Source organism: Lissotriton vulgaris, chromosome 1_1, assembly GCF_964263255.1.
Source record: "Lissotriton vulgaris chromosome 1_1, aLisVul1.2, whole genome shotgun sequence".
Classification (NCBI taxonomy): Eukaryota; Metazoa; Chordata; class Amphibia; order Caudata; family Salamandridae; genus Lissotriton; species Lissotriton vulgaris.
The window spans coordinates 1674964779-1674991911 of record NC_141685.1 but is presented as its reverse complement, the minus strand read 5'-3'; the positions used below and the strand labels follow the sequence as shown (position 1 = coordinate 1674991911).

General features: G+C 48.1%; 1 protein-coding gene across 2 annotated transcripts in view; it reads left to right on the top strand.

Moving 5' to 3' along the window:
- The window catches only part of EXOC4 (exocyst complex component 4), a 1827849-nt gene that overhangs the window by 357202 nt on the left and 1443514 nt on the right, over positions 1-27133 (top strand). For both annotated transcript variants that reach the window (XM_086918922.1, XM_086918920.1), the window contains exon 7: positions 19509-19686. In XM_086918922.1, coding sequence (XP_086775048.1) covers positions 19509-19686 — 178 coding nt within the window. The remainder of the gene's footprint in view (positions 1-19508; positions 19687-27133) is intronic.

Here is a 27133-nt window from a genome sequence, read left to right as displayed (position 1 = left end):
CCTGAAGTTTCAGTGTGCCCAGCATCAGGGCAACCTGTCCGACCATGTCCTGATCTCGGAGGGCACTGCGAGACAGCTGCAGTGGTGGCTCATGGACCGCGATTGGGTCAGCGGCAGATCCCTCTCCCTTCCCAAACCGGAGCACGTAGTTGTGACGGACATGTCCCTCCAGGGGAGGCCACATGGGAGAGGTGGAGATCAGAGGCCTCTGGCCGAGTCCCGGCTCCATATCAACTTTTCAGAGCTACGGGCGATTCGTCTAGCACTGTAGGCATTCCTCCCCTCTGTCCGGGGGAGTGTAGTGCAGGTGTTCACGGACAACACCACCGCCATGTGGCACTGCAACAAACAGGGCGGGGTGGGGTCATGGACCCTCTGCCAGGAGGCTCTGCGCCTCTGGCAATGGCTGGAACATCAGAGCGTGACCCTGGTGGTTCAACACCTGGCAGGTTCTCTGAACGCCAGGACGGACGAACTCAGCCGCCGGCGCATGATGGATCACGAATGGCTCATGATGGATCACGAATGGCGTCTTAACTCGGACGTGGCGCAAGGTCTCTTTCTGCAGTGGGGAGAGCCTTGGTTAGATCTATTCGCCACCGAAGATAACGCTCAATGTCATCAGTTCTGATAGGTGGAACTCGCTCGGAGACGCGATTGGGTCAGCGGCAGATCCCTCTCCCTTCCCAAACCGGAGCACGTAGTTGTGACGGACATGTCCCTCCAGGGGAGGCCACATGGGAGAGGTGGAGATCAGAGGCCTCTGGCCGAGTCCCGGCTCCATATCAACTTTTCAGAGCTACGGGCGATTCGTCTAGCACTGTAGGCATTCCTCCCCTCTGTCCGGGGGAGTGTAGTGCAGGTGTTCACGGACAACACCACCGCCATGTGGCACTGCAACAAACAGGGCGGGGTGGGGTCATGGACCCTCTGCCAGGAGGCTCTGCGCCTCTGGCAATGGCTGGAACATCAGAGCTTGACCCTGGTGGTTCAACACCTGGCAGGTTCTCTGAACGCCAGGACGGACGAACTCAGCCGCCGGCGCATGATGGATCACGAATGGCTCATGATGGATCACGAATGGCGTCTTAACTCGGACGTGGCGCAAGGTCTCTTTCTGCAGTGGGGAGAGCCTTGGTTAGATCTATTCGCCACCGAAGATAACGCTCAATGTCATCAGTTCTGATAGGTGGAACTCGCTCGGAGACGCTTTTCGCCGCAAGTGGAGTTGCGGTCTGTTGTACGCCTTTCCGCCTATACCACTTCCGCCCAGAGTGCTGAATAAGATCAAGCGCGACCGGGCACAAGTCATCCTTGTGGCTCTGGACTGGGCACAAAGGTACTGGTATCCCGAGCTACTCAGTATGTCAGTCGATCCCCCGGTTCGTCTGCCTCTTCAGGAGGACCTTCTGTCGCAGCAGCAGGGAACGGTCCTCCACCCGAACCTGTCCAGTCTCCACCTCCATGCTTGGAGATTGAGCGGCGACAGTTGAGGCCATTTGACTTGCCTCCTGAAGTCTGTAATATCATTCTGGCAGCCAGGCGTCCCTCCACAACATCGGTATATGTCTGCAGGTGGAACAGATTTGTGGCATGGTGCACAGCAAAGGCTGTGGATCCTCTCTCTGCCCCTATTTCTGAGGTTCTTCTCTTCTTTCTCTTGCCCAGCAGGGCTCTGCTCTGGGCACTATCAAGTGCTACCTTTCTGCCCTTTCAGCCTTTCTAAGGCTGCCTGATCAACCTTTTTTGTTGAAGTCCCCTATTGGTAATCGATTCCTAAAAGGCATCACACATACGTTTCCACCTGTTCCCTTTGTGAGGCCTCTGTGGGACTTGAACCTGGTTCTTACATTTCTGATGTGCGCTCCCTTTGAGCCACTTCACAACTGTCCTATCCGCCTTCTTACTCTGAAGACTGCCTTCCTGGTTGCCATCACCTCTGCCAGGAGAGTGAGTGAGCTCCAGGCTCTTTCTTCTAAACTTCCTTTCCTTTCTGTCCATTCGGACAAGGTTGTGTTGCGGACAAAACCCTCTTTCCTGCCCAAGGTAGTCACAGCCTTCCACATCGGGCAGTCCATCACCTTGCCCACCTTCTTTCCGCCTCCGCATCCCTCAAAGGAAGAAGAGCGGCTCCACCGTCTGGACCCAAAACGTGCGCTTTCATTCTATTTGGATAACATACGCCAGTTCCGGGTGGATGACCAACTCTTTGTTGGTTACGTGGGTGCTAAGAAGGGAAGGGCGGTGCACAAACGCACCATCTCTCGGTGGATCGTGTTGTGCATCCAAGCGTGCTACTCCTTGGCTAAAAAGGAACCTCCAGCTGGGCTGAGGGCCCATTCCACTCGGGCCACGGCGACTACTAATGCCCTGGGCCGGGGAGTCCCCTTGCAGGACATATGTCAGGCAGCTATGTGGGCCTCGCTGCACAGGTTCGCAAGACACTACTGCCTGGACAGCCAAGTCCTGAGGGATGGCTTCTTTGGCCATTCCGTCCTCCAGGACTTTCCGGTGTGATTTAAGTATGGGCGGATTTCGCGGATCCACGATCCGCGAATTTGCGGATTACCGTATTCGCGGATCCGCAAAACCCGCGAATTTATGGATTCGCAGATTTTGCGGGCTTTTTAAATGGGGGGGTCTTCTGTGCGAGTTCAAGTGCCTCTTGTGTGTATAAATGGTCAGAGACCGATCAGAGCAGCAGATGAAGAGAAAGAAGCTCCTGGTCACAGGAACAGCACGAGGATTGCGCTCGTGAAAGTCAAGGATACAAAGGCCTCTATCCAGCATCACAGCTGATTTTCGACTGTAGATTTGGGAAGAAGGCACACCTGCCCAGCCTCGACGACGCTCACGATTGTTTTTGGGCTGATGAATGAGTCACTGAATTTGAGCTTCTACTAGTTCCAGCGGCCATGTGTGTGTTACTATGCACACCGATGTGCGCGGGGGTCCCTTGAGTGAGCTGTCCATCCATCATCCTGTGCTCGAGCACCTGCTTTATTTTATCTATTAGTGCTTCCTGATGAAGCTAATTTAGTAACTATTTTAGGATGGCGCTGATAGCTTGCCGGCGTCATCCTAAAATATTACAACAACTTAAGGCTTGAACTTTTGCCCCCCGAATCCGCCGCTCGCACATTTTCGGTAAATTCGCGGGAGTTGCAGATTGCGGATTTACTGAAAATCTGCGAAATCCGCGAGCGGAACGGATTTTGCGCTCACGCTTAGTGTATATTATTGGTTCGCAGACCCACCACCGGGGTTGGTATTGCTGGGGTATCTATTCTAAGGTAAGGAATCTATCACTAACGTGTCTCTTTCAGATGCACAAGTTACTACTTGTGTAACGATATATCTGTAAGAGACATTAGTTAGTGATAGATTCCTTACCGACCCACCCATCCTCCCCGTTCTGCGAACCGATATCTAGGGTTAAAGTCATCCCCTTTCAGGGCCCTAGTTTCAATGGCACCAGTGTTGGTTTTTAGCATAGCTCTGCGTTTCTGGCGCGGAAAAGCTGTGTCTAAGAACTGACGTCAGCACGCGGAGGCGATGTCTAAGTACTCCGACGACGTCATCACGGCCCCCACGACGACGACGACGGACGCAGAGCCGTAGACAACGCCTACCGACGCGCGAGGGTACTGCTACGCAAAAATTTCCGGATCCAGTCTGACGCCTGGGGATATTCTAAGGCAGAGGTCTTCAAACTTTTTGATGCCGAGACCCCCTTGTAAAACCTTTTTAGGCGTAAAGACCCCCTTCGACAAAAGTTTCTAGAATCTGGTACTCCTCATCATCAACTTTTGACAACCATAAATGCGCCTGTTACAACTCATCACATCCCTCCATCATTCATCCACCCACACTTTCACACATCCATCCATCCACCCTTTCATCCTTCCATCCATACATCCATCCTTCATCCATCCACCCTTTCATCCTTCCATCCATACATCCATCCTTTACCCATCCACCCTTCCTTCAATCCACCCATCATTCATCCACCCACCTTTTCACACATCCATCCATCATTCATCCATGCAACCTTTTATCCATTCATACATCCATCCACCCTTTCATCTTCCCATCCTTCATCCACCCACCCTTTCATCCTTCCATCCATACATCCATCCTTCACCTATCCACCCTTTCATCCATCCATCCATCCATCCATCCACCCTTTCATCCATCCACCCTTTCATCCATCCATCCTTCATCTGTCCACCCTTTCATTCTTCCATCCATACATCTATCCTTCACCAATCTATCCTTCATCCATCCACCCTTTCATCCTTCCATCCATCCATCATTCATCCATCCACCCTTTCATTCATCCATCCACTCATCATTCATCCACCCATTTTTTCACACATGCATCATTCATCCATGCAGCCTTTTATCCATCCATACATCCATCCACCCTTTCATCCTCCCATCCATAGATACATCCATCCTTCATCCATCCACCCTTTCCTCCTCCCATCCATACATCCATCCTTCATCCATCCACCCTTTCATACTCCCATCCATACATCCATCCTTCATTCATCCACCCTTTCATCCTTCCATCCATACATCCATCATTCATCCATCCACCCTTTCATCCATCCATTCACCCATCATTCATCCACCCATCTTTTTACATATCCATCAATCCATCATTCATCCATCCACCCTTTCATCCATCCTTCATCCGTCCACCCTTTCATTCTTCCATCCATACATCTATCCTTCACCAATCTATCATTCATCCACCCACCCTTTCATCCTTCCATCCATACATCCATCATTCATCCATCCACCCTTTCATCCATCCATTCACCCTTCATTCATCCACCCATCTTTTTACACATCCATCCATCATTCATCCATCCACCCTTTCATCCATCCATCCTTCCGTCCACCCTTTCATTCTTCCATCCATACATCTATCCTTCACCAATCTATCCTTCATCCATCCACCCTTTCATCCTTCCATCCACCCTTTCATTCATCCATCCACTCATCATTCATCCACCCACCTTTTCACACATCCATCCATCCTTCAGCCTTTCATCCATCCATCCATCCACCCATCATTCATCCACCCGCCTCTCTCATGGGGGGGGGGGGGGTAGGGGTGGGGGATCAGTATCTCTCTGCGTCGTCTTCCTTCTTCTTTCCCACTCATGGGAGGGCATCTCTGCCTCCCTGCTGGGGGCGGGGGACGTGTCACGGGACCCACAGCTCCAGGTACGCAACATCCATTGAACTCAAAGGGCTACACTACAGCCACTCCCCCAGCCCCCCCCCCTAACACCCACAGCTCCCCCCAGCTCGTGTATGTGAGCCCGGCTGTAACGGCTTCAGGGACACACACACAGTCACACCCAAGTACTTGACAGGTCTTTAAAAGACCTTTTAACTTGTTAATGAGGCGTTGATGTTTTTCACACCTCGGTGTGAATTAGGCCTCCACCGTGAGCACCCTCGATCAGCCCAATGCCAGGAACTGCACTCTGCAGAATCTGCGACCCCCTTCCCAGGACTCCACGACCCCCCTGGGGTTCGCGCCCCACAGATTGAAGACCACTGTTCTAAGGTAAGGAATCTATCACTAACTAATGTCTCTTACAGATATATCGTTACACAAGTAGTAACTTTTGAGACAGGGTCTTTAGAGAGACCCTGCCTGTGGCAATCAGTAATTATTTCTCCTAGAACACCGCTAAGGCCTACTCCCCATCACTAGAAGGGAAGGCCTTCAAGGTGATTTTAAGGGGGGCGGCAATTAACATGATGGTGGGAGCCAGAAGGGACACACTCCAGGAACTTGAAAGCTTTGAGAAATCACTAGGCCCCTTGAAAAGAAGGGCAGCTGAGAGCGCTGAAAATGCACCCCAACTCCAAGAGGCCGGAATAACACTTGAAGAGCTGCTAGAACGACTCCTGTTGATAGATTATTGGGCATATATACAAAAAGTGCATACCGATGCATTATATAAAAAAATTGCTGAATTATATTGAAAAAGGTCAAGAATTGACATGAATAAACCTTATAAAAAAACAGTAAAGTTCTTCCGTGGCCTAACATATGCTCCACATCTCCGTATTCGATTGACCACCGCAGCCCGGTCACTCCGCGCCTGGGCGTCCAGTGCCTGGTAATGCAACAAGGCGCAGAGAACGAGTTGCAGATCTTATGAGACAGACATCTGTCTTTAAACCACAACAAAGTGGCATTCACCTACATGGAGCCTTCTTCCCATTCGCCTATATATTTGGTGTGAGCCAGTGGACAAGATCTAAGTGCAATTACAGTAAGTTGTTATAACTGCTCCAGAGATCTACAACTATTCAATTGCACAAAATTTGCCCATGCATCGATTATTTTTAGCCTTTGACCCTCTCTTCCAGTGTGGATTCTATCTTCGATTCATTAAATTACACCTTCAGAAATGTATAAGCCTTCTCTTATTTGCTTGTCCCTTTATCCATTTCACCTCTCTCTTCCACATGTTGTTTGCATTCATTGAAGTTTAATATTTTGCAAGTTGTATTTGTGACTTTTCTGCTAAAGGCGCTTGGGCCGGCGAAACGCTCATAGACTCGTTTCTACGAAGATCCATCCACGATCAAAGCCACTCTGTTGTCTCTCTACTTGGATATATGCATTGTCAAATAATTTCCCCTTGTATTATGTTAAATGCAACCCTCTTTGAGAAACTTGTAAAGATTCATTGTGAACACTGTTATGATTTCATCTTGATGTGCCTTCATAATTGTGATTATCATATTTAAAGTATCACAAAATTCATGATTGTATTTGTTGAAATTAGATATGTGAAACCATATTCTGCTGCTTCAATGTTACGTGAGACATGTATATTGTGAAGTATGTTGTTTTTAAATTTACCATGTAATCACACAGGCAGCGTTCATCATAAATTTTAGATATTGTGTATTATTAGAAATCCTTTTTTATGAGTTATACTAGCTGTACCCGGCCACTCGTTGCTGTGGCTCAGTCTGGTTAAATGGAAGAGAAAGAAAAGAGTAAGCGCCCGTTTCTAATATGTTTAATTTCACAATGCTTGCGGGTATACAATATGTTTTTGTGACTATTGTCTCTACGCGTCCCTTGTAGTTGTCGCGCAGCAAGCAAATCGATAGGGTCTGTTCGGCCTTTCGATCAAAAAAACAAGCTTGTATTGTACACGCGCGTATTGGAATCCAAGGTTGTGCATCTATAAACACGTACTAATGTTGCAAAGTGAACCTACTCCTCTCCTCCCTCCACCCACTTCCCGGTCTACCATCCTGACACCAACTGTCCATCCTAATATATGTAGACTGGGATGCACCAGCGCTGTGTATACTGGGACTGCCCTTTAAATCCAGGGGCTCCAAACTGGTGACCCGATTCACAAACTTAGCGCTCATATTGGCTAAAAGGCTGATAACAATTCGGTGACAGTGTCTGAGAGCCCCTAGAGTAGAGGACTGATGTGAGGAGATTCTAAGGTGAGGCCTTATGGAGAGCAAAGCCCTCAGAAGGGAAGAATACAGAGGCCTGAACAAGATACCTTCCTCCACCGAATGGAATATTTTTGTAGAGAGCGTCAAAACAGAGGGTCAAATACTTGACGACTAAGGGCCCTGTGACTAGGCTGGGACGGGACCATGAATGACTCTTGGTGATGGCCCCCGGGATTGTACGATGGCTCCACAAGTGATTTGTTAAACACCTTAACCCCTTCGATGCGGGGATATTCCCCCGCTGTGCTGAGGGTGAGGGGGGCGCGCACAGCGCTCACATGCTCATGACGAGCTGAGCTCCTCATGATGCACGGCGCTCCTGTGCTCATGACGAGATCAGCTCGTTACGGCCACACCAGTTCCCGTGGAACGCTCAGCACAGCAGGGGAATTATCCCCGCATGCGAGCGTTCCACGGCTCATGAGGAGCTGAGCTCATCATGAGCACCGGACGCCCGTGGCTCATGACAAGCTCAGCTCGTCATGAGCATTCAAGGGATTAAGGCCAAAAATGATCAACCACTGTTGTATGTTCCGAAGCACACAGCCAACTGTAGATATTCATGCCACACTGATCTACCATGCCTGAACACGCTGTGACACCTAAGGCGTGACACACACACCCTACCGCCCATTGACCCATAATCTATATAATTGGTGACTTTGATTGATTTATAAGTTGTGGGAGGGCATAGGTGGGGTTCAGAGGTTAGTTAATTACATGCTGAATGACTATGATTCAATACTGTAATGTATTAAGACTATCCAGTGCATGTTCCTAAAACGATGTACCATCACTAAAACCCGGATCAAGTACAAACTATTGTATGTAATATGTATTCTGTTTAAAAAAAAAAACAATAACATTCGTTAAAAAAAAAAGAGAGAAGCAGTACGCGATAAAGTTAAATACGCAAATATTAAATACCAAGGGTGTCTCTCCGTGTATGTTCTTGCCATTTGGTTTGCCTCCTTTAATTTGGGGGTTTAGAAAGTGCTTACCTACAAGCCTAGACAGGCCACTGTAAGGAAATGGGGACTCATCTACAAGTAAGTAAGTCTAGATCCCATATAGTACCATTCTGTGGCTATATATCAGAAAAAGCACCTTCAAATAATAGAAATATATATGTCTTGGGAAACGTGGAAAAAACAAAGATGAAGCTTATAAGCCAGTGCTGATAGAACCGAGAATTTATCTCAAGCCAGGAAAAGTAATCTCCGTTTGAATTATTTAACAGACGCCTTTGTAAATGACCGCAGCTTGGGCTTTGCACTGACAACAAGATCCCACCTCTGAGACCCTGGGCAGGTTGAAGGTCACTCCAAACAAATATATACCTAAAATTTAGTTTAATGATGCATAGAATGTTACGGGTTTAAACCATTGAATAGATGAGGAAGGCCCGTTCCACTTGCCAAACAAAAAGCTATTACTTTCAAGAAAGAGGGATCCACAGGACATGATCTAAAAGGCAAAACCGTGCAGCAACACACAATGTGGTTCTGTGCATGCAGAGCACTCATTTAACCATCTTGGGGAGGAACTACGGGGTTAGCTGACCAGTGGTTGGAGCCTCGCCTGCCTGGTCACCTCGTTTGTTTCTATAAAAGCAGCCACCTAGGCGCCCGCGCTGCTACCAGACTCCTGAGGCGTGAGCCGGGAGCCCTACTAGCGATTTTCTTGTAATTATTGTTACCGCTTTTAAACTGCTGTTGACACTTTATTTTACACTTTTTTCTTCATTACGCCGCTTTTTAAAAACTAAACCTACCGCTCTGCTGCTGCCTCAGGGAAAACGCTGTTGGTGCAAGGGTGGGAGTGTGGTGGACATCTTGGGGAGGAACTATAGGGTTAGCTGACCAGTGGTTGGAGCCTCGCCTGCCTGGTCTCCTCGTTTGTTTCTATAAATGCAGTCACCTAGGCACCCGCGCAGCGTGCCTGCAGGGGCAAGCCCGTCTGCCCCGGGTCGTCACCTGTCGCCAGGACCCCTGCATCTTTCACAGGCAAATTACGCAGGTACACAAGCGATGAGCTCCTGGCTTTAGACTCCAAGTGCCTTTCGACACCTTGGGCCTTTCAAGAGCCGGCTTTTGTGTGCGAATCTTTCACTTTTAAAGTGGATTCTGGGGAGTTGCCTCCCTATCCACCTGATTGCTCTGAATTCAAGTTTCTTAGCCTCAACTGTCGCTCTTTGGTGAGACATCACGCTGAAGTATTTGACCTTTTGATGAACGAGGACCCAGATGCCCTCGTTCTCACAGAAACCTGTCTTTCTCTGGAAACAGTGGCAGTGCCATGGTTAGCCCTCCCTGAGGGATAACCTTTAAATAGTATCAATAGAGAGGGAGGGAGAGGAGGTGGCATTGCTGTGATAGCTAAAGAAGCTTATACCGTTAGTTTGACCAAGGAAGGATTAGCGGGTTGTGAAAGTGCTTTGTTTAAAATTAAGCTCAGCTGCAACCTGACTATGTCCGGTCTTTTAATATACAGACCCCCTGGGCCTTCCGGAAAATTTCGAGAGGACCTAGTGAACAAAATTGGACAAATGGCCAGTAAGGCGGCAAATTTTACCATTGTGGGGGATCTCAATCTGCATCTTGAGCTGGAAGGAAAGGCCGTGATCACCAGTTTTTTAGCGGATCTGAAAGGCTTCCAGATGCCGCAATTTGTTCTTGAGAGTACACACGTGGCTGGACATTTGCTTGACCCCATCTTTTCTAACTTGAGTTGTTTAAAAACACTCTCCCCGGTCCCTCAGACATGGACGGATCACTCACTAATATCATTCTCACTACAGTGGTAGGGTAGAGTGGATGTGGCCCGTCCAGTCCTTGTGGAAAAACGGCCCTGTCACAAGCTGTCGAGGGGGCGCAGTTGCACTTTCATTATTGGCTGGTGGCTGGTCTAGATAGCTGTATCCCGGCCAAGCGGGGAGGGAAGGGACTACGGCCTTCAAATCCATGGTTCACTAATTCACTAACTCAGGCAAAGAAGGGGTGCAAGCAACTTGAGCGTGCCTGGCGCCGCTCCTATGAGGCTTCTGCCAAAGTAGTATATTTAGCGGCAGTCGAGGAATTTCATAAGCTCATTCGCAAAACGCGGGCGGAGTTTGTAGCCAATAAAATCTTGGCCAGCTCTAATCCCGCCAAGACCATTTTCTCTTTGCTTAAAAATATGAAGAGCGCTGGCGTGATTAGTGCCTCGCACGTAGCCTCGAACCATCAATGCGAGTCCGTAGCACTCCACTTTGTGAATAAAGTGGAGTTGATCTATCAGGACCTCTCCAAAGGGACTACACCTGCTGAGAATGTTGTGCCTGTAGGGACGGACATCATGGCGAACAACTGTTTGTCAGTCTTCCCCCTGCTGTCGCCCCAGGAATTTGAGGCCTTGTGCCTTAAAATTAAGTTGGATTCCCCAGGTGACACGCTGTCATCAACTCACTTTCGCCAGCTCCAGCCACTTATTGCCCCGGTGGGTCTAGAATTGGCCAATTTGTCTCTGAAACTAGCCTCCGTCCCTAGGGCGTGGAAGCATGCAAAAGTCATCCCACTGCTAAACAAGCCATTGTTAAACCCAGAAGACCCTGGCAATTATCGCCCCATATCCCAGTTGCCTTTTATGCCTAAGTTGGTGGAGGCGCATGTGAATTCCATCCTGTCTAAATACATCGACGAGCGTAACATCTTTGACTCTTCCCAACATGGGTTTTGCCCTGGTCACAGCACTGAGTCAGCCCTCCTGGTTGTAATTGAGTCCATCCGGAGCAGGCTGGATATGGGAGACTCGGCGGCCTTGGTCCTACTGGACCTAAGCGCCGCTTTCGATACGGTGTCCCATGCGATCCTCCTCGATCGCCTCTGGGCGGCTGGAATCAGGGGCGGTGCTTTGGACTCGGTACGTTCCTTCTTGGCAGGGCGATCCTTCCAAGCCTCAGTGCCACCTTTCCATTCTCAGTGCCATGCCCTGTGCCATGGGGTGCCTCGGGGGTCCATCCTGAGCCCGCTGTTATTCAACCTTTATACGAGTCCCTTGGCGGAGGTGGCTAGAGGCAGGGGGTTGTCCTTGGTGTCGTATGCAGACGACACCCAGCTGGTGATTGCCTTCTCCAAAAACTGTTGTACCAATCTGGAGAAGTTTAAGGAGGATCTGTCGGTCATCTCGAACTGGATGAAGGCTAATTGTCTTCAATTAAATGCCAGCAAGTCCGAGATCCTATTGTTCGGCAAGGACCAGGAGCTCTGATCTGAACAATGGTGGCCTGACCATCTTAAACCCGCCCCGTCACCCAAGGAGGCTGTAAAGAACCTAGGTGTTTGGCTGGATACTGGGCTGACTTTCGAGAAACAGACAAGAGTTGTTGCCGCTGCCTGCTTTGGGCTCTTGAGAGGTTTGAGGCCCTTGCTTGGCTTTTTTCTCCAAACCATCGTGCAGGCCTCCATTCTTGCTAGGCTCGATTATGGTAATTCCTTATATCTGGGTGCCAACAAAGCCTGTATTAAACGCCTGCAGAGGGTTCAGAACGCGGCTGCACGTATGTTAGTGGCTCTACCAAGGTCTCAGTCTGTGGCACATGTGCTTCCTAGGCTACACTGGCTGCCTATTGAAGAACGCATTCAGTTTAAGGTGCTGTGCATCCCTCATATAATCTTGATGCACCAAGCACCTACAGGGCTATCTGGTCTATTGACGCACTATATGCCCAGGCGTGCTCTGAGATCTGCCAATCGTGGGCTTGTTTGTGTCCCCCGAGTCTGGAGAGCGAGGGCTGGGGGCTGTTCGTTCGGCCTCCTGGCGGCCAAACTGTGGAACTCCCTTCCAGCGCATATCCGTGATATCCCTCATCTTCTGACGTTTCGCAAGTCTGTAAAAACCTAGATGTTTCTTACTGTCTGAGGTTTAGTCGCTTCTGGGTCTCTCTGTTTTTTTTCCTTGTGTTTCTGGTTGCGCTGGGACGCCTCGTCGCTGAGGCAGCCATGCGCATTATAAATCTTTTATAAATAAATAAATAAACCAACTTAGTAACATCTTGCTGGAGGAAATGTTTACATTGGGGCATAGACGTGGTGTGTTGGGACTTAGAAAAGGTTACCTATATATATCTGGAAAGATTGCATCACTGCCTCGTAATCAACATAGCAAACTAGCTTCCTTGCCTTGACCTCAGCACACATGACAATCTTGCATGTTCTCTACAGGCTTTTTTCGTAAGTGGCCCGACTAGAGACTACTTGCTGTGCCAGCCCGTTGAGGCATTGTCATACACCGGTCATCTTCCTTTATCACATTTCTTGCTGCATTGATCCTTCAAAACTTTCAGGAATGGATATAGATCCATTGTCCTTGCGTATGGCTGTCACTCCGACATCTGTTTCTGTCATTGTGCTCCGTCCTGAGCATTTTGCAACTTTTCGGCAATCTGACTGCAGTGCTAGATTTATGAGTGCTGTGCTCAAAGCTCTGCTCAGAAGCCCACTGGTGTAATTAAATATTGACGCACCCAATACCAAGGTTTTGTAGTCTTTATTGTACCTCATGCCTCTTTAATCCACTACCAGACATCCGCTACCCCTTTATCTCTGGGCGTTTTCCCTTTATGACATTTCCTCACTGTTTCTCTTCCTCTGTCTTACAGTTTTTTTTTGTTTTTCTCTCTCTCGGTTTGCGGCCAATTGGAAATCACAGGGATGGTTGCCTGCTGGGGTCACCAAGTTTTCTTTTCATTTTTTAAGAGCAAGCATCGAACCTGAGACCACTGCCTCCTCTTAAAAAATGCGCTTTACAAACATTCACAAATGGGAAGGGGTCCCTTGGAGACCCATTTCCTTATGGGAATGGGTTACCACCTACTTGAAGTAGGTGGTAAAATGTGAATCTTTTGGGACCACATTTCGATCGCAAATCTTTCACATATACCACTGCGATTCAGTCTTAGGCCGAGACGCCCAAAACATGCCCTTTCCTAATACCGAATCGCAAACCCAATCTGCGAATCAGTAATAAGTTACTGAATCGCAAATAGGTCTTTATACATGTGAAAAAGCGTTTTTGCCTTCACAGACTGGCTGATTCAGCAAATCAGCCTGTTTGCGATCACAAAAAAGCCTTTGTACATGTGACCCTAAATCTTACATTCAGTTTCCTGGTCGAACATTTGTGTATATCCTTGTGTTCTGATACACTGGAGTACTTTTTACAACATGGGTTGAGACCCAGAGCCAGTTCTATAATCCAGATAGGCACACCTTGTGCTCCCAACGTTGGTGAGCTTTGTTTACCATGACTACTATCAGGTCACTGGACTGGGGCAGCAGTGGCAGTAGTATAGAAGGTGGGCGATCAAAAGGTGAAAACACCTTTTGGCCTGCTAGGGAGCTTGGGCTAACGGCATCAACCATGTTTTCGAAATTGTTTTGTCAGTCCCCTGGAACCTGGTTGTGTACCCATCCAGTGTTTCCAAACAAGTGGCAATGAGAAGCTCTCTATTCTCAAGGCATGGGGTATCCATCCCCAACTCCTTTTGCCATGTTCGGGACTAGCAACCTGGGAAACATTTCTTTAGACTGCCAGGAGGGATAGAGCTGGCCAACTGCTCAGAGGGGGGACATGAGAGGTGGCCTTGCATGAGAGAGACACTGCTCAAAAAGGGAGTGTATGAAGAAGCTGAGGTGCAAAAACCATTCTTCAAGTGTGAAATATATGATCCTCTAAGATGCAATAAAACTCTGATCCATATCTGTACCCATGTGGACAGAGGCTACCTTGGGGTTTACGTTTGTGCAAGTTCACCTACAGGTACTAAGTACTTTAAACCACTGCAGGAAACCACCTTGCTACCTTGTGAGGCACTACTAGAAACTAATCGGTGATCTACACAGAAGTATGGCTATGGCAGAGAGACCAACAGGAACTAAGTATATACCTGAGGTTGTCAATTACTTCCTGGGCCTGACGAAGTTTCCCAAGCTGCAAGATCCACGAGGCGTGAACACTGCAACCTACTTTCTGACTCACCAACTGGTGCTGGTACTGCCTCTGCTCGCCTAATATTTGCATGGTTCCTTAGCTCCTGATCGCATACTAGCCTGTTAGGCTGAAGCTAATTCACTGGTTGTCTTCCTTGTGCAACAAATCAAACCTAATCATCAAACTCCATCATAAAAGCAATTTGTAGTCTCTGTCCAAACTCAGATTACCACTATCACCGAGCTGAGGAAACTTACTTTTAGCTTATGCAACTGAGTAAAATCTGCCCTTTTTACCAGTACACCTAAAAATCAACAAGCCTGTATTGTTGCCTGAAGCAAATTAGACTACTGTAATTAGCTTGACTCAAAGAAATTGGAGTCGGGCTGTAAATGCTGTATCAAAAGATTGTTTTGCAGTGCAATAGTTTCTGCCTGCCCTCTGTGTCAGTTGGGCCTCCAGGATCCAGTGACTGATCCGGAATGGCGCCAGTTGAGCAACCTCAACCTTGCCCACTCTAGTGCCGTAGCCCCCATTGCCACTGACGCTCATCGATGGTGCTGCCCCATCATCATTCCCAAGTCTGACATAGGAGGTGTCCAATGACAGTTCCAATGCTGACTGGGGGCAGACCCCCACATGTCAGAGCCCAATAACTTCTTCTTATGACTGGCCTGGATTGGGTGATTAATGGAAGGGGTCTGCGGACCCTTATGGTTCCCAGCCCTTTGAGGACACCTGGTATGAGGATCTGGTGGATGCTAGTGGACTGGACTCTTCACCAAACACTGGGCTGCAGGTTGCCCAACCTTTTCACGGCCGAGGACATGGTTCCCATAGGCCATTGGGATAGATAGTCAGAGGTCTGGTAAGTACCCCCCTTCCTCCTTCCCGGTAGCAGCAGCCTCCAAGCCCCTTTAGTTTGCCCTCTGACCATCATGACATCTAGTGACATCCAGTGGAGGGTAGGATCCGCCATCACCTCAGGTCAATAACATTCGACAGTTGGGTTTTGCAAATTATCCAAGGAAGTTATTCGCTCCCCTTAGTGACCATCCTTCTACACATACTACCCACTTATGACAGGCTGACGGAGGACTCCCTCTCCTTACTCTGTTAGAAAGTGTCGGCTCTCTTGGTCAAGGGAGCCATCTAGTGGGTGCAGGCATTAGAAGTAGGTTGTGGCTGCAATTCCCACTATTCTCTGGTTCCAAAAAAGTCCAGATGCTTCCGTCCTATATTAGACCTGCACCTTCTCACTCTCTTCCTCAAGAAGCAGACATTCAGAAGGCTGACATTCAGAAGGCTGACACTCTCAACGTCTGTCTGCCCTGGACCCAGGAGACTGGATAGTGACGTTGGACTTGTAGGGCACATATTTTCACATCCCCATCCTGCCTGCCCACAGACGTTACTTGAGGTTCATGGTGTGCCAAGAGCATTTTCAGTTTGCAGTGCTCCTCTTTGGCCTTACTAGTGTCCATTGGGTGTACACCAAGGTGATGACTAGTGTTGCAGCTCACCTGCAGAAGTCAGGGGTTACAGTCTGCTCCGATCTCGACGATTTGCTCTTGAAAGTGTGCTCGCCACAGGCAGTCATTTCCTACCTCCATAATACAGCGGACCTCCTGCACTTGCTAGGGTTCACTGTCAATGTGCCGAAGTCACACCCTACTCCCACTCAGATGCCTCCTTTCATTGAAGCTGTTCTGGACACAGAGCAGTTTCAGTCCATCCTCCTGAGCGGCGAGTCAAAATATTCAGGCTATGATAACAATGTTTTATCCTCTATCCTGGATTTTGGCAAGAGTGACTCTGAGTTGCTGGGCTTCACGGTCTCCTGGATCCTGCTTGTGATTCAGGCCTGTTGTCATATGCGGGCTCTGCAGTGGGACCTGAAGTTCCAGTGGGCGCAGCATCAGGGGAATCTTTCGGACATGGTCCAGATCTCGGAGGGAACTGAAAAAGATCTGCACTGGTGCCTGATAAACTGAAATTTGGTCAATGGTAGACCCACTCCCTTCATCAACCAGAGATAACTGTAGTGACAGATGTGTCACTCCTGGTATTGGGTGGCCATCTGGGAGGTGGAGATGAAAGAAGTCTGGTGGAATCCGGGTTTCACATCAGCCTCGTTGAGCTTGGGCTATCTGTTTGGCATTGAGAGCCTTTCTTCCTTTAATCTGCAAATGGCTGGTACAAGTCTTCATGGACAATACTATTGCCATGTGGTACTGCATCAGTCTGGCGGGATGGGGTTGTGGGCCCTTTGTCAAAAGGTGCTGCACCTCTGTACATGGCTGGAACATCAGCGCATATCCCTAGTGCAGCCCTGCCAAGTATCATGCATGAGGCGTAAGACTAACGCATTTCAGTATGGTGGTGCGCATCACTGCACTGAAATGCATTATCATACATTATAGCGCCTTAGGTGTCAAGCCGGAGCTCTACTAAATGCACCATTGCTTAAGCTGGAGTGGTGCTCCCGGCAGGCTTGGGAGCTGGCTTAGGCTGCTCTAGCTGCTTTGGTAACAGTTGGGTGTATATTGAAGTGTATTGCAATAGTATATTGTTGGATGTTGTGGTGGCGTAGTGTAATGTTATGGTTTAGTGTGAGGTGGTTTGGTCATATTTTTAGGTGCTGTTGTTTGGTGCGCTGGGTATGCCTATATAATGTGAATTTTTTTTGCCATGTGCTAATGGTGAGGTGCACGAAATGTTACTTTCGGTCTCCTGTCTACGTTTCTGTCTTCTTATTCCTGACCTCTGCGTGTGACTTCTACTTTGCTGCCTAAATGTTTATGCCTACATGTCTGTCAATCTGTATCTTTGTCATGCCTCTGTCCTGCTATCTTTTCACCCTGGCCTTGCTTATCTGTAACGGAATGTTACCCTATCCCCAGGCTCCTTTTTGATGAGTCTTAATCATGTCCACTCATCTCTGTGTAGTCCCTGTCTGCGAGTTCCTTACCTTGGTGATTGTGTCTCACTGCTTTAGAAACGTTTTTGTTCTTTGTCTCGTTTTGTGACGCCTGTGTCTCTCTGTGTTATTTATATATCCTACAATTTTAGCTATATATGTATCTAATCTGGACAAGAATATTCACAAATAAATATTTTTGTGTATGTTCAGCAGAGAAATAGGTATCTATAACCTGCATTGTTTTTTTTCTTAAACAATTGTTTGAAAATACTGCACACGTGTCAGGTCTGGCACGTTTTACAAGTATTGCTACTTATCTCTTGGCAATATTGGAATCGGGGCTTTAGATCAGAAGGAGAATGGATTTGGTACATTAATGAAGATTTGCAGTTCCAGCAAATGCATTGTGTATAATTTATAAACCAAATTAGTCATTTAATGTGACCTCTCATTGTCTTGACGGATCGAGTCTACCGGAATACCTCATTCTCGCCAATATTCCTCTTGTTCCTTATCCCCCCTACAGTCTGGTCTTAGGTAGTTCCATACATCTCCACTAAACATGCCAAACATTGGACAAGAATACTGCAGCCAATGATTTACAACTTACACACATCTGTAACACAGAACACAAAGAGGGTTGAGGCAGGAGTCCTGCACCTATTACTAATAGTTGTTAGGTATATGGCGATGGTGCTAGAAAACCAGGAAGTGCACCCCTCTCCACTCCCTATTGGGTAAAACTCAAATACATTAACTGAAAAAGATCGGAATTAGCACACATCAATTATAAATGTCATTAAAATTCATTGAATCAATAAATGTCCATAATGATTGGTAGAAAAAGCAGGTGCAACATTTTTCTTGTAGTTGCAAAACTTGTTCTTTTATTAGTAGATATGTTCAGTTGTTAAAATCCAATGATCACACAATTCATTTAGCCAACACGTTCCGTCTCATGCGAGTCTTTTTCAGGGCTTGATTTTATGTATAAATTGTTAATTTGTTTCTCTTTATTAAAGGGAGGTCTGCAACACAAATAAATATAGTGCCAAGATAGTCATCTTAATACAATGAGAACGTTGCAGACAATAGCGTTAAGTGTCAGGGTAACGACTAAAGTGCAAAAGGCATCTGTGTTCAATTGGAAAAATCGGATTTGCCCAATGTGTCAGCCGCACAAGCCTACCAGGAAATCCTTACCTGGTTCTTTGGGATTTTCCAGTAGCCTTGCATATGTCTAAGCCTGTCCTACCTGCACACTAAACTGTGCCTTAGATCCATTGAATGTGTGTAGTATTGCTGCATCAGAGAAAAAGTTTGGTTTAATATTCTCTTAAAAAGCCATTACCTATATATCGTTGTTCTACCACTTGTGTCAGTGTTTCCATGATCAGCAGTGGGTGTAGTTGTCACCTTGGTTTCTTTCCAGTTCCAGGTCTGTTTCCCATACCCATGTGTGTATGTTTCTAACGCCATAGTTTTGACTTCTTTTGTTTTTTCACTCCTCGCATGTTTGCTTCTCCTTAGGAACTTTCTTGTTTCTCTCTTTATGCTCCTCTAGCTGGGCCTGCCCCTTGTCTGTGGATTTGAACCTGCTTCTGTAAGGATGTGTGTGCCCTGACTCATGATCGGCTTTTCCTTGTCTTGTTGGCCTCCTTTTTGTGTCACTCCCTCTTGCATTAAAAAACTCCCTGCTTAGCCCACATAGTATTTAGGGATATGATTCCCTTCTGTTGGCACGCATTCACCCAACACTAACATCAAATAGGACTCCAAAATCTTGCTGTCTACCCAATATTACTACCATTAGCTACACCCAGAGAAATATGGGGTAATAGGGCAGTGTCAACCACTAAAAACATGTCCCTGGTACTCCCACATGCATTCACTAAGAGCAAAACAGGATCAACGTAAGTTTTTTGAAAAAAAGTGAAAACTTTGACAACCTATTAGATTCTATTTCAGTCTGCATGTAGCCTAGAAAAGGGACTGCCGTCAGCTTGATGCATCTGCAACATGGGGCGAGCGAGACACGTGTTGATATGTCAAAGACATTAAATAAATAACTTTTGTGTATGTTTCTTTCTAGGCTGCTTCTGGAACTCCTCGAGCTTCTTTTCGACAAATTCAATGCAGTGGCTTCGGCTCATGCTGTTGTTCTGGCACATCTCCAGCTAACAGTGGCATCTCCCACCAGCCAGCAGGACGGTGACATTAAATTGTATGACATGGCGGATGTCTGGGTTAAAATCCAAGCGGTTCTTCAGGTAAAATGTGACACTTTTTTCAGTAGAGTCCACAGTGACAGGATGTTTAACTGTTGGCATATGGATTGTGGGTTAGTGCTTCCTGTTTTCTGAAAACTTGTTTGTGAGAGTAGTCCATTTTGAAAGGAGTTCGATCATTTGAGAGACTTTTCTCTGAGTGATAGTCAGGAGCAGTATACTTGTATAAACTGCTTCTACTACGGTGTTAATCATAGCAGATATATTTGTGTCCCACAACCACAGACGATCTGTCCATTGACGTGCTTATACACTTCTATCTTAGTAGTTTTGGTTCTTATTTTTGAACAATCGACAGGCAGCTCTCGATTGTCCAGCCGGGCAGTAAGGGTTCCCTTAGCGTAGAGAGGCTGCATTGAATTCAAGTCCGATTTGCACCTACCAGATCAGTGCCGGTACCTGCTCAAAAGATCCATTTGTCCTGCCTTTGAAGATGCTCACTTTTCCACTGCAGTACATTTAATATAAAATATCGTACATAGGCTGATATGAAATATCAGGCATAGGCTTTGCATGAGCAGTGGACTGATGGGAATAAACAAGGCACATATCTAGATATTTCACAGGGAAAAAAAGGTAGGAAACTAGTTGTGGGTAAAACCGCTCATAAAATATTTTCAATTTCTTATTGATTGTTTTGATGGCCTTCGTAGCAGGGACGGTGCTCGAGCATTGCAAACTAAATGTTGTTTAAATACTACTGTGCTTATCTTGCGTAATTGGCTAGTGTTACTGTGTTATTTTTATTCTTATGTTATAGCATCTTTTCCCCTCCAAAGACATTGGTTCTTGACCTCTTCTAAAATGGCGCCACGAGTAAGTTCATTGGGTGCTTGGAAGGATGTGAAGCAGTAGAGCTTTCTTTCAGTAACCCTCCTAATCCTAACTAAATCTTAATTTGTAATTGTGCAATGGATGTGCGTTGCAGGAACTGTATGTGATCCCACATCTTTTCTGTGAAATTAGAGAAACCTTTCTTAGGAGCTGAAAGCAGAAAACCAAGTCCAAAAGCTGCCCAGTGGCTTCCTCTGGATCTAGCACAGAACAACGCAAAGTAGTCAGAGGTACTATAAGGGGTAAAGATGATCAGCAGAGAATGGAATGGGATAATACCCTCATCCATGGAAGCAAACACTGTAGACTGCAAGTTCAGATTTCGAGGAACCCTGCGGGAATCTCCTACAGGGGAGGAGACCAGAATGTGTGTCGTAGCTTAGGGGGAGCTGGACAGCTTTCAAGGGAATGGACCCTTTCATCACATGTGAAGCGAACTAAGGCGCTGGTGGACCAGTACTGAAAATTCTCCAGTGAGGCAGTTGCTTGTGGGTCAGCAGGGTAAGGTATGCATTCCTGTAGAGCACTAACAAGGAGTGAGTCTCTTGAATATGACAACCGTTTGAGATGAGAGCAGCCGCTGCTGCTGCAATGCAAAGACAAACCTCACAATGATAAGGATTCATTGAGGGAGAGTGACCCGCAATTGGCAGTGTTGGTGAGTCAATAAGATACATCATTTTTATTCCAAGCCTTATTGTTGCTTGAGGAGAAGAATATTGTTGTCAGTGTGCAAGGCTGATACTGGCGGGCACAGATTGTTGGTGACAGATGCTACATACCTCTCATAGGCTATGAAAGGTGTTTAGTAATTTTGATCTGCCGGGACAGTTGAGACAATTGCAGTCACAGATCTGCATCACTGGCCACGTGGTCTGATTCTTCCTGTCTGGCTGTCCCATCTATACAGGCTGTGTGAACTGGTACCACCTTTAACAGGAAAACGTGGCACTTTCAGCTTGCAAACAATGGTGAGAGGTGAACTCCTGGAGCACATCAGGCAGATAAATTTGCATGTGGTAGGAATAGACTCCGCGATAATCCTATGTTGGTTTGGGCACCAGGGTCTAGGAAGCCAGCCAATCTTGAAAAAAGTGTCCATCGTGGATGTGCTACAAGCAGATCTGGCAGCATAGGCATCCTTAGAAGTACCAATAATAATACCGGTACTATTGGACATCTGGAGAGAGCAGCACAGAGACTTGAAGGTTATTTTATTTTAAGTGAACTTCTTTATTTGATTCCCACTGTATATATGACCCTGAAATATTTTTGAAATGTGGGTACACTTTTCAGTTCTGGGGTTTTTGTTGATTGGAGTCAAAGTGATTGTGTTTGGTTGATTTTTGTTATGAGGTCTTTTTTTTTTTAAATCTTTTTATTTAACAAAAGAAAACAGCAATACAACATACAAACAACGACCAGGGTGCATCGGAAAACCACAGTTACATTTTTGAGAATGCTGCTCCCGACAATGACAGCGTAAGATAAAAAAAAAGGAATTGGGCCTAGGCGTCCTCACTGTCCATCACCGTAGGCTCCAGATCAGGCGGTTCACAAATTTCTCCTTGATAGGCATTCCAGGCTCCCCAAATTTTGACCAATTTACGGGGTCGCCCCCTGGACAGATACACTGATTTCTCACGAAACATACTCCAGTCAAGATCTTCCATCCATTTCCTTACCCGAGGTGCCCGAAAGGCATCCCAGAGTTGCGCAATGTTCCGTTTGGCGATCACACACGCGAGAGCCACCCAGACCTTGCCAGAGCTCGGCAGGGCCGTTGGCTCCCACACATTCAGCAAGCATCTTCTGGCCTCTGGCTCAACCCTCACTCCCCAAACTTCACTCATTTTGGAATGTATCTTGGTCCAGAATTCACGAACCCTCTCACACTCCCACAATATGAGCAGAAAAGTTCCAGGCAGCCCGCACCCTCTACGGCAATCAGCATACCCAGCCAATCCCATTTTCTGCAAACCCAGACCCGTGACATAGGAGCGATGTAAAATCCTAAGTTGAACCAAACGGAGCCTCATGGGGACCGCAACCTCCTTCGGGGAAGCCACCGCCTCCCTCCAATCTTCGTCATCGAGTGTAAAGCCATCGGCAACCCATTGCCCACGCAACAACACCAAGGGGTCCTCGGTGTGATTGATGAGTTTGCTATATGTTAGGGAGAAAACTCTAGTGGGTACCAGGCCATCAAGCAAATGATCCTCCAATGGGGAGGCCACTGGGAGTGTCTCACCACTGGGGACAGCAGTGCTCAGAGCATGCCTGATCTGGAGTTACCGAAACCGTTCCGTCTCATTCAGTTGATATTTAGCCTGTAATTCCTCAAATGACAACACTCTGTCCTTGCCCCATATATCGCGGACCTGTGTTATGCCAATTAAATCCCAGCGATCAAACCCCTTAGTCTTCCAGAGCATACCCAACTTTTCAGAGCTCCACAGTGGAGTGGCCAGTGTCAAGCGACCGGCCCACTTAATATCTCTATTGGCCGCATGCCACACTCCGGTAGAGATCGAAGGAGCGACCGGCCCACTTAATATCTCTATTGGCCGCATGCCACACTCCGGTAGAGATCGAAGGAGGTCCCACCAACAGGAATCGACCACGCTTCGCGTATAAAACACGGGTGTAATCTCCCCCGGCACCTGACCACGGTCCATCGCGTAACCAGGGTCTACCGGTGAGCCGTATATAGCGTGGATTATGGGGACCAGCTGCGATGCGCAATAATATTTCCGAATGTTTGGAAGACTGATACCCCCGTCGTACCACAGCAACATCAATTTTGACAATGCAATGCGTGGTCTCCCCTCCCACAGGAGACTACGCTGTAGGGACTCAATCTCACTGAAGTACGACTGTGGCACAGGGTCGAAGGAGTTCTGTAGAGCGTAAAGAAATCGTGGGAGAGCCATCATTTTAAAGAGGATGGCACGGCCCAACAAGGAAAGTGTCTTCCACCATGCAACATCTGACCGGAGCCTAGTTAAGGGAGGCAACAGATTCAGACGGAAATGCACCTTGGGGTCACCAGAGATCTGGATCCCCAGATAGCGAAAGCTAACCGACTCCAGTCTCACAGGACAATTTTCAGGTACACTAGGGGGGTCCCCACTCAACACAAAGAGGACGGATTTCGCCCAATTAATTGCAAAACCAGAATACCTGCCGAAAATGGCTAGAACATCCATAAAGACGACCAGGGAGCTGCGCGGGGAGGTCAAATATAACAAAATGTCATCAGCGTAGAGCGATATCTTGTCCTCCCAGTCTGTGGTCCAACGCAGCCCCCTAATCGAGCAGTCCCACCGCACCCAGGCCGCCAACGGTTCCAGAGCCAAAGCGAATAAAAGACGCGAGAGGGGGCATCCCTGTCGTGTCCCCTTCCAAGAGAAAAGTCATGCGACTTATGGTTATCACAACCACGAGAGACATCGGGCCGAGTATAAAAGACGGACCCAGCCAATGAATGCAGGGCCAAATCCCAGCTTCGTCAAGACCGCAAATAGATAGGGCCACTCCACACGGTCGATAGCCATGGTGGCGTCCAGTGATAACAAAACCGCTGATTCATGGATACGAGACGCACCCGCGACCACTCCGTGCAGACGACGCAGATTAAGTGCGGTGTTACGCCAAGGCATAAAACCGGACTGATCCGGGTGGATCAAGGCCGATAGGACCTTTACCAACCGGGTGGCTAACAATTTGGCTAGGATCTTGGGCTCCACATTCAAAAGGGAAATAGGGCGGTACGAAGAGCAATCTAATCTAGGTTTACCCTCTTTATAAATTACCACAATGTTGGTGACTCGTTGGTCGTACGGCAGGATCCCCCGATCGCGGCTTTCAGAGTACATATCCTTCAGATACGGGGCCGATCGGTTTGCATGTGGTTTAAACAACTCAATGGGAAGGCCATTGGGGCCCGAAGCTTTACCCGAGTGGACCCCTCTAATAGCCATTGCCACCTCATCGTCGGTGAGGGCGGAGTCCAAGAAATTCCTATCTTCGTCTGACAAGGCAGGCATCGGTATATCCCGTTTCATTCCAGCGTTGTCGACCTCTGTGAACGTTCCAGCCGCAGTGTATACCTCCTCATAAATCGCGTGAATTCCTGAACTATCAACTGGGGATCCGACGGGACCAAACGAGACCCCCAGTCGCCCTTTTCCAACCAGGCGATTAGCTTCCCCGCCTTATCACCGTGCTCATAAATCCTACTCTGCGTCATGGCGTGTTGCGCCTTCGCGCCCTCACGTGTCATAGACTTGTATTCCTCCTGGAGTAGCCCGAGGCAATGAGTCGCCTCAGGGTCGCTCCCAGAGGAAGCAGCGATTTCCAAGGCCACAAGCTCCGCCTCCTCTCTATCCAATTCCTCCCTCCTCTTCTTCTTCTGCCCGGATACTAGGGAGATGGCCTCTCCTCTTATTACAGTCTTATAAGCCTCCCAAAGAGAACACATTGACGTGACTGAACCTTCATTTTCGCGGAAAAAGCTATCTGTGGTCCGCTTAAGTTCCTTTTTTACCACAGGGTCTTTCAGACGCCACGCGCTTAAAGGAGCAATTCTACCAACATCGCCCTGCCCCAGACACAACCAAAGACAAATCTGCGAGTGGTCAGAAACCCCCCTCAACAAATGGGCCACTTCACGGATTAGGGTCGCCTGAGCCGCCGGCAAAAGCACATGATCAATTCTGGAAAGGGAATGGTGTGCCGCGGAGGCATGCGTATACTCAGTGGCGCACGGGTGTCTGAGACGCCAAGCATCTAACAAACCTGACATGGAAATGAAGTCGGGTAGCCAACGACGAGAGGGCAACAACACACGGGAGGGGCGCCTATCCAATTCGCCATCCGCTACAGCATTAAAATCCCCGCCCAACACCATGATGCCGACGGGCAATGTGAGAAATATCCGACCTAAGTCACAAAAAGTGTCAGTCTGCAATGCCGGGGGGACGTAAATAGACACAAACGTGACCGTCCTACCCTTCCAGAGACCCGATACGCCTATATAGCGACCACGATTGTCAGACCAGGTAGAACGGATCATGAAGGCAAAGGAGTTCTTCACTAGTTTACCCACTCCCCTTGAACCGGAGGTGAAACCAGCGTGAGCCACTAGTTTATATCCTCCCCTGTGCAATGCCATACTGCGCTGCCCCATTAAGTGTGTTTCCTGCAACAAAACGACATCCGGCATGTGCCGTCTGATGAGTTGGTTCACCATAGTGCGTTTGATCTTGTCCCCCAACCCGTTCACATTCCAGCTTAGGGCTGAGATCCCCAGGCCCTGTCTAACGGCAGCCATGCATCCTTCCAAAAGTGAACAGGAGAACCGAGGGCCCCCTTAGCATTCCCTGGTCACTTACGACAATTAATTTAATTTAATTTAATTTGCGTGTTTATATAGCGCTAGAATCACTCCCGGGGGAGTATCTCCGCGCTTTGACCGCTGCGAAACCCTTCCTGGCTTCCCTGAGAGATGGTCCCTTAATGGGTATCTCCAGGGTGAGACCAGGCATCCCCGGCGGTCTGGTGGGGCCGTTAGTGAAGATGAGGCAAGCTAATGCCCAGAGTTGCCGAGTGTGATCGCTGATCAGAGTGGGCACCGAGGCGAGAGAATTATCGAGTCCGCTGACCCTGGTCCAGAAACCTGCCGCGCCGGGAATCGAACCCTGGTCCCGGGCCGTCCTCTGCTCTCGGGTCTGCCGCCTCTAACCAGTGAGCCACACTACCTCACATGAAAATCCCCAACAGCCAGACCCACAACCCCCCACCCTGCACTCCTGCATACAATGGACGCACATCCCCAACTCGCAGTGTGCCTGTCTCCCCACTAACTAGTATCTAAAAGTAGAAAAAATGGAGGAGGACCTTACAACAGGCCGCCCGCCCTTACCACTCCAAACCAACCCTTAACCCCCCCAACCGGAACAATCATATATAAAAAGAGTCTCAATCAAAAATAAATAATACAGTAAAAATTGTCCAGAGAGGGGGGAGAATAACGAAACCCCCTACAAGGCCCCCTGCACCAGCAATGGAATAAGTGCGGCTTACAGTCACAAGCAATGTGCTATTCTTCGCTATCTGTTAGGGCCTGAGCCCCAGAGTCTGATGCTTCCACTCGGTCCAGCCAGTCCGCGGCCACCTCAGGGTTATCAAAGAACCAAGTCTTTCCGTCATGTTCTATCCTCAGTCGTGCGGGATACAGCATTGAGTATTTCATCTCCCTGTCTCTCAACCTCCGCTTTATGGACATGAAGCCTTGTCGCTGTCTCTGGACCATCTGTGTGAAGTCAGGGAAAAACAACAGTAAAGCGTTCTCGTATGCCAATGGACCAGTGGACCTCGCCGTTTGCAAAATGGCATCCCGATCACGAAAGTTCAAGACTTGGGCAATGATGGGACGCGGAGATGCCCCAACCTTCGGGCGGCCTCCGGGGATCCTGTGTGCTCTCTCCACAGTGAAAAAGTTACTAAGGCCCTTCGGCTTGAGATGGTTCAGGATAAGGTCCTCGACGAAGAGGTCAGGGGTCGCCCCTTCAGATTTTTCCGGGACCTCCAA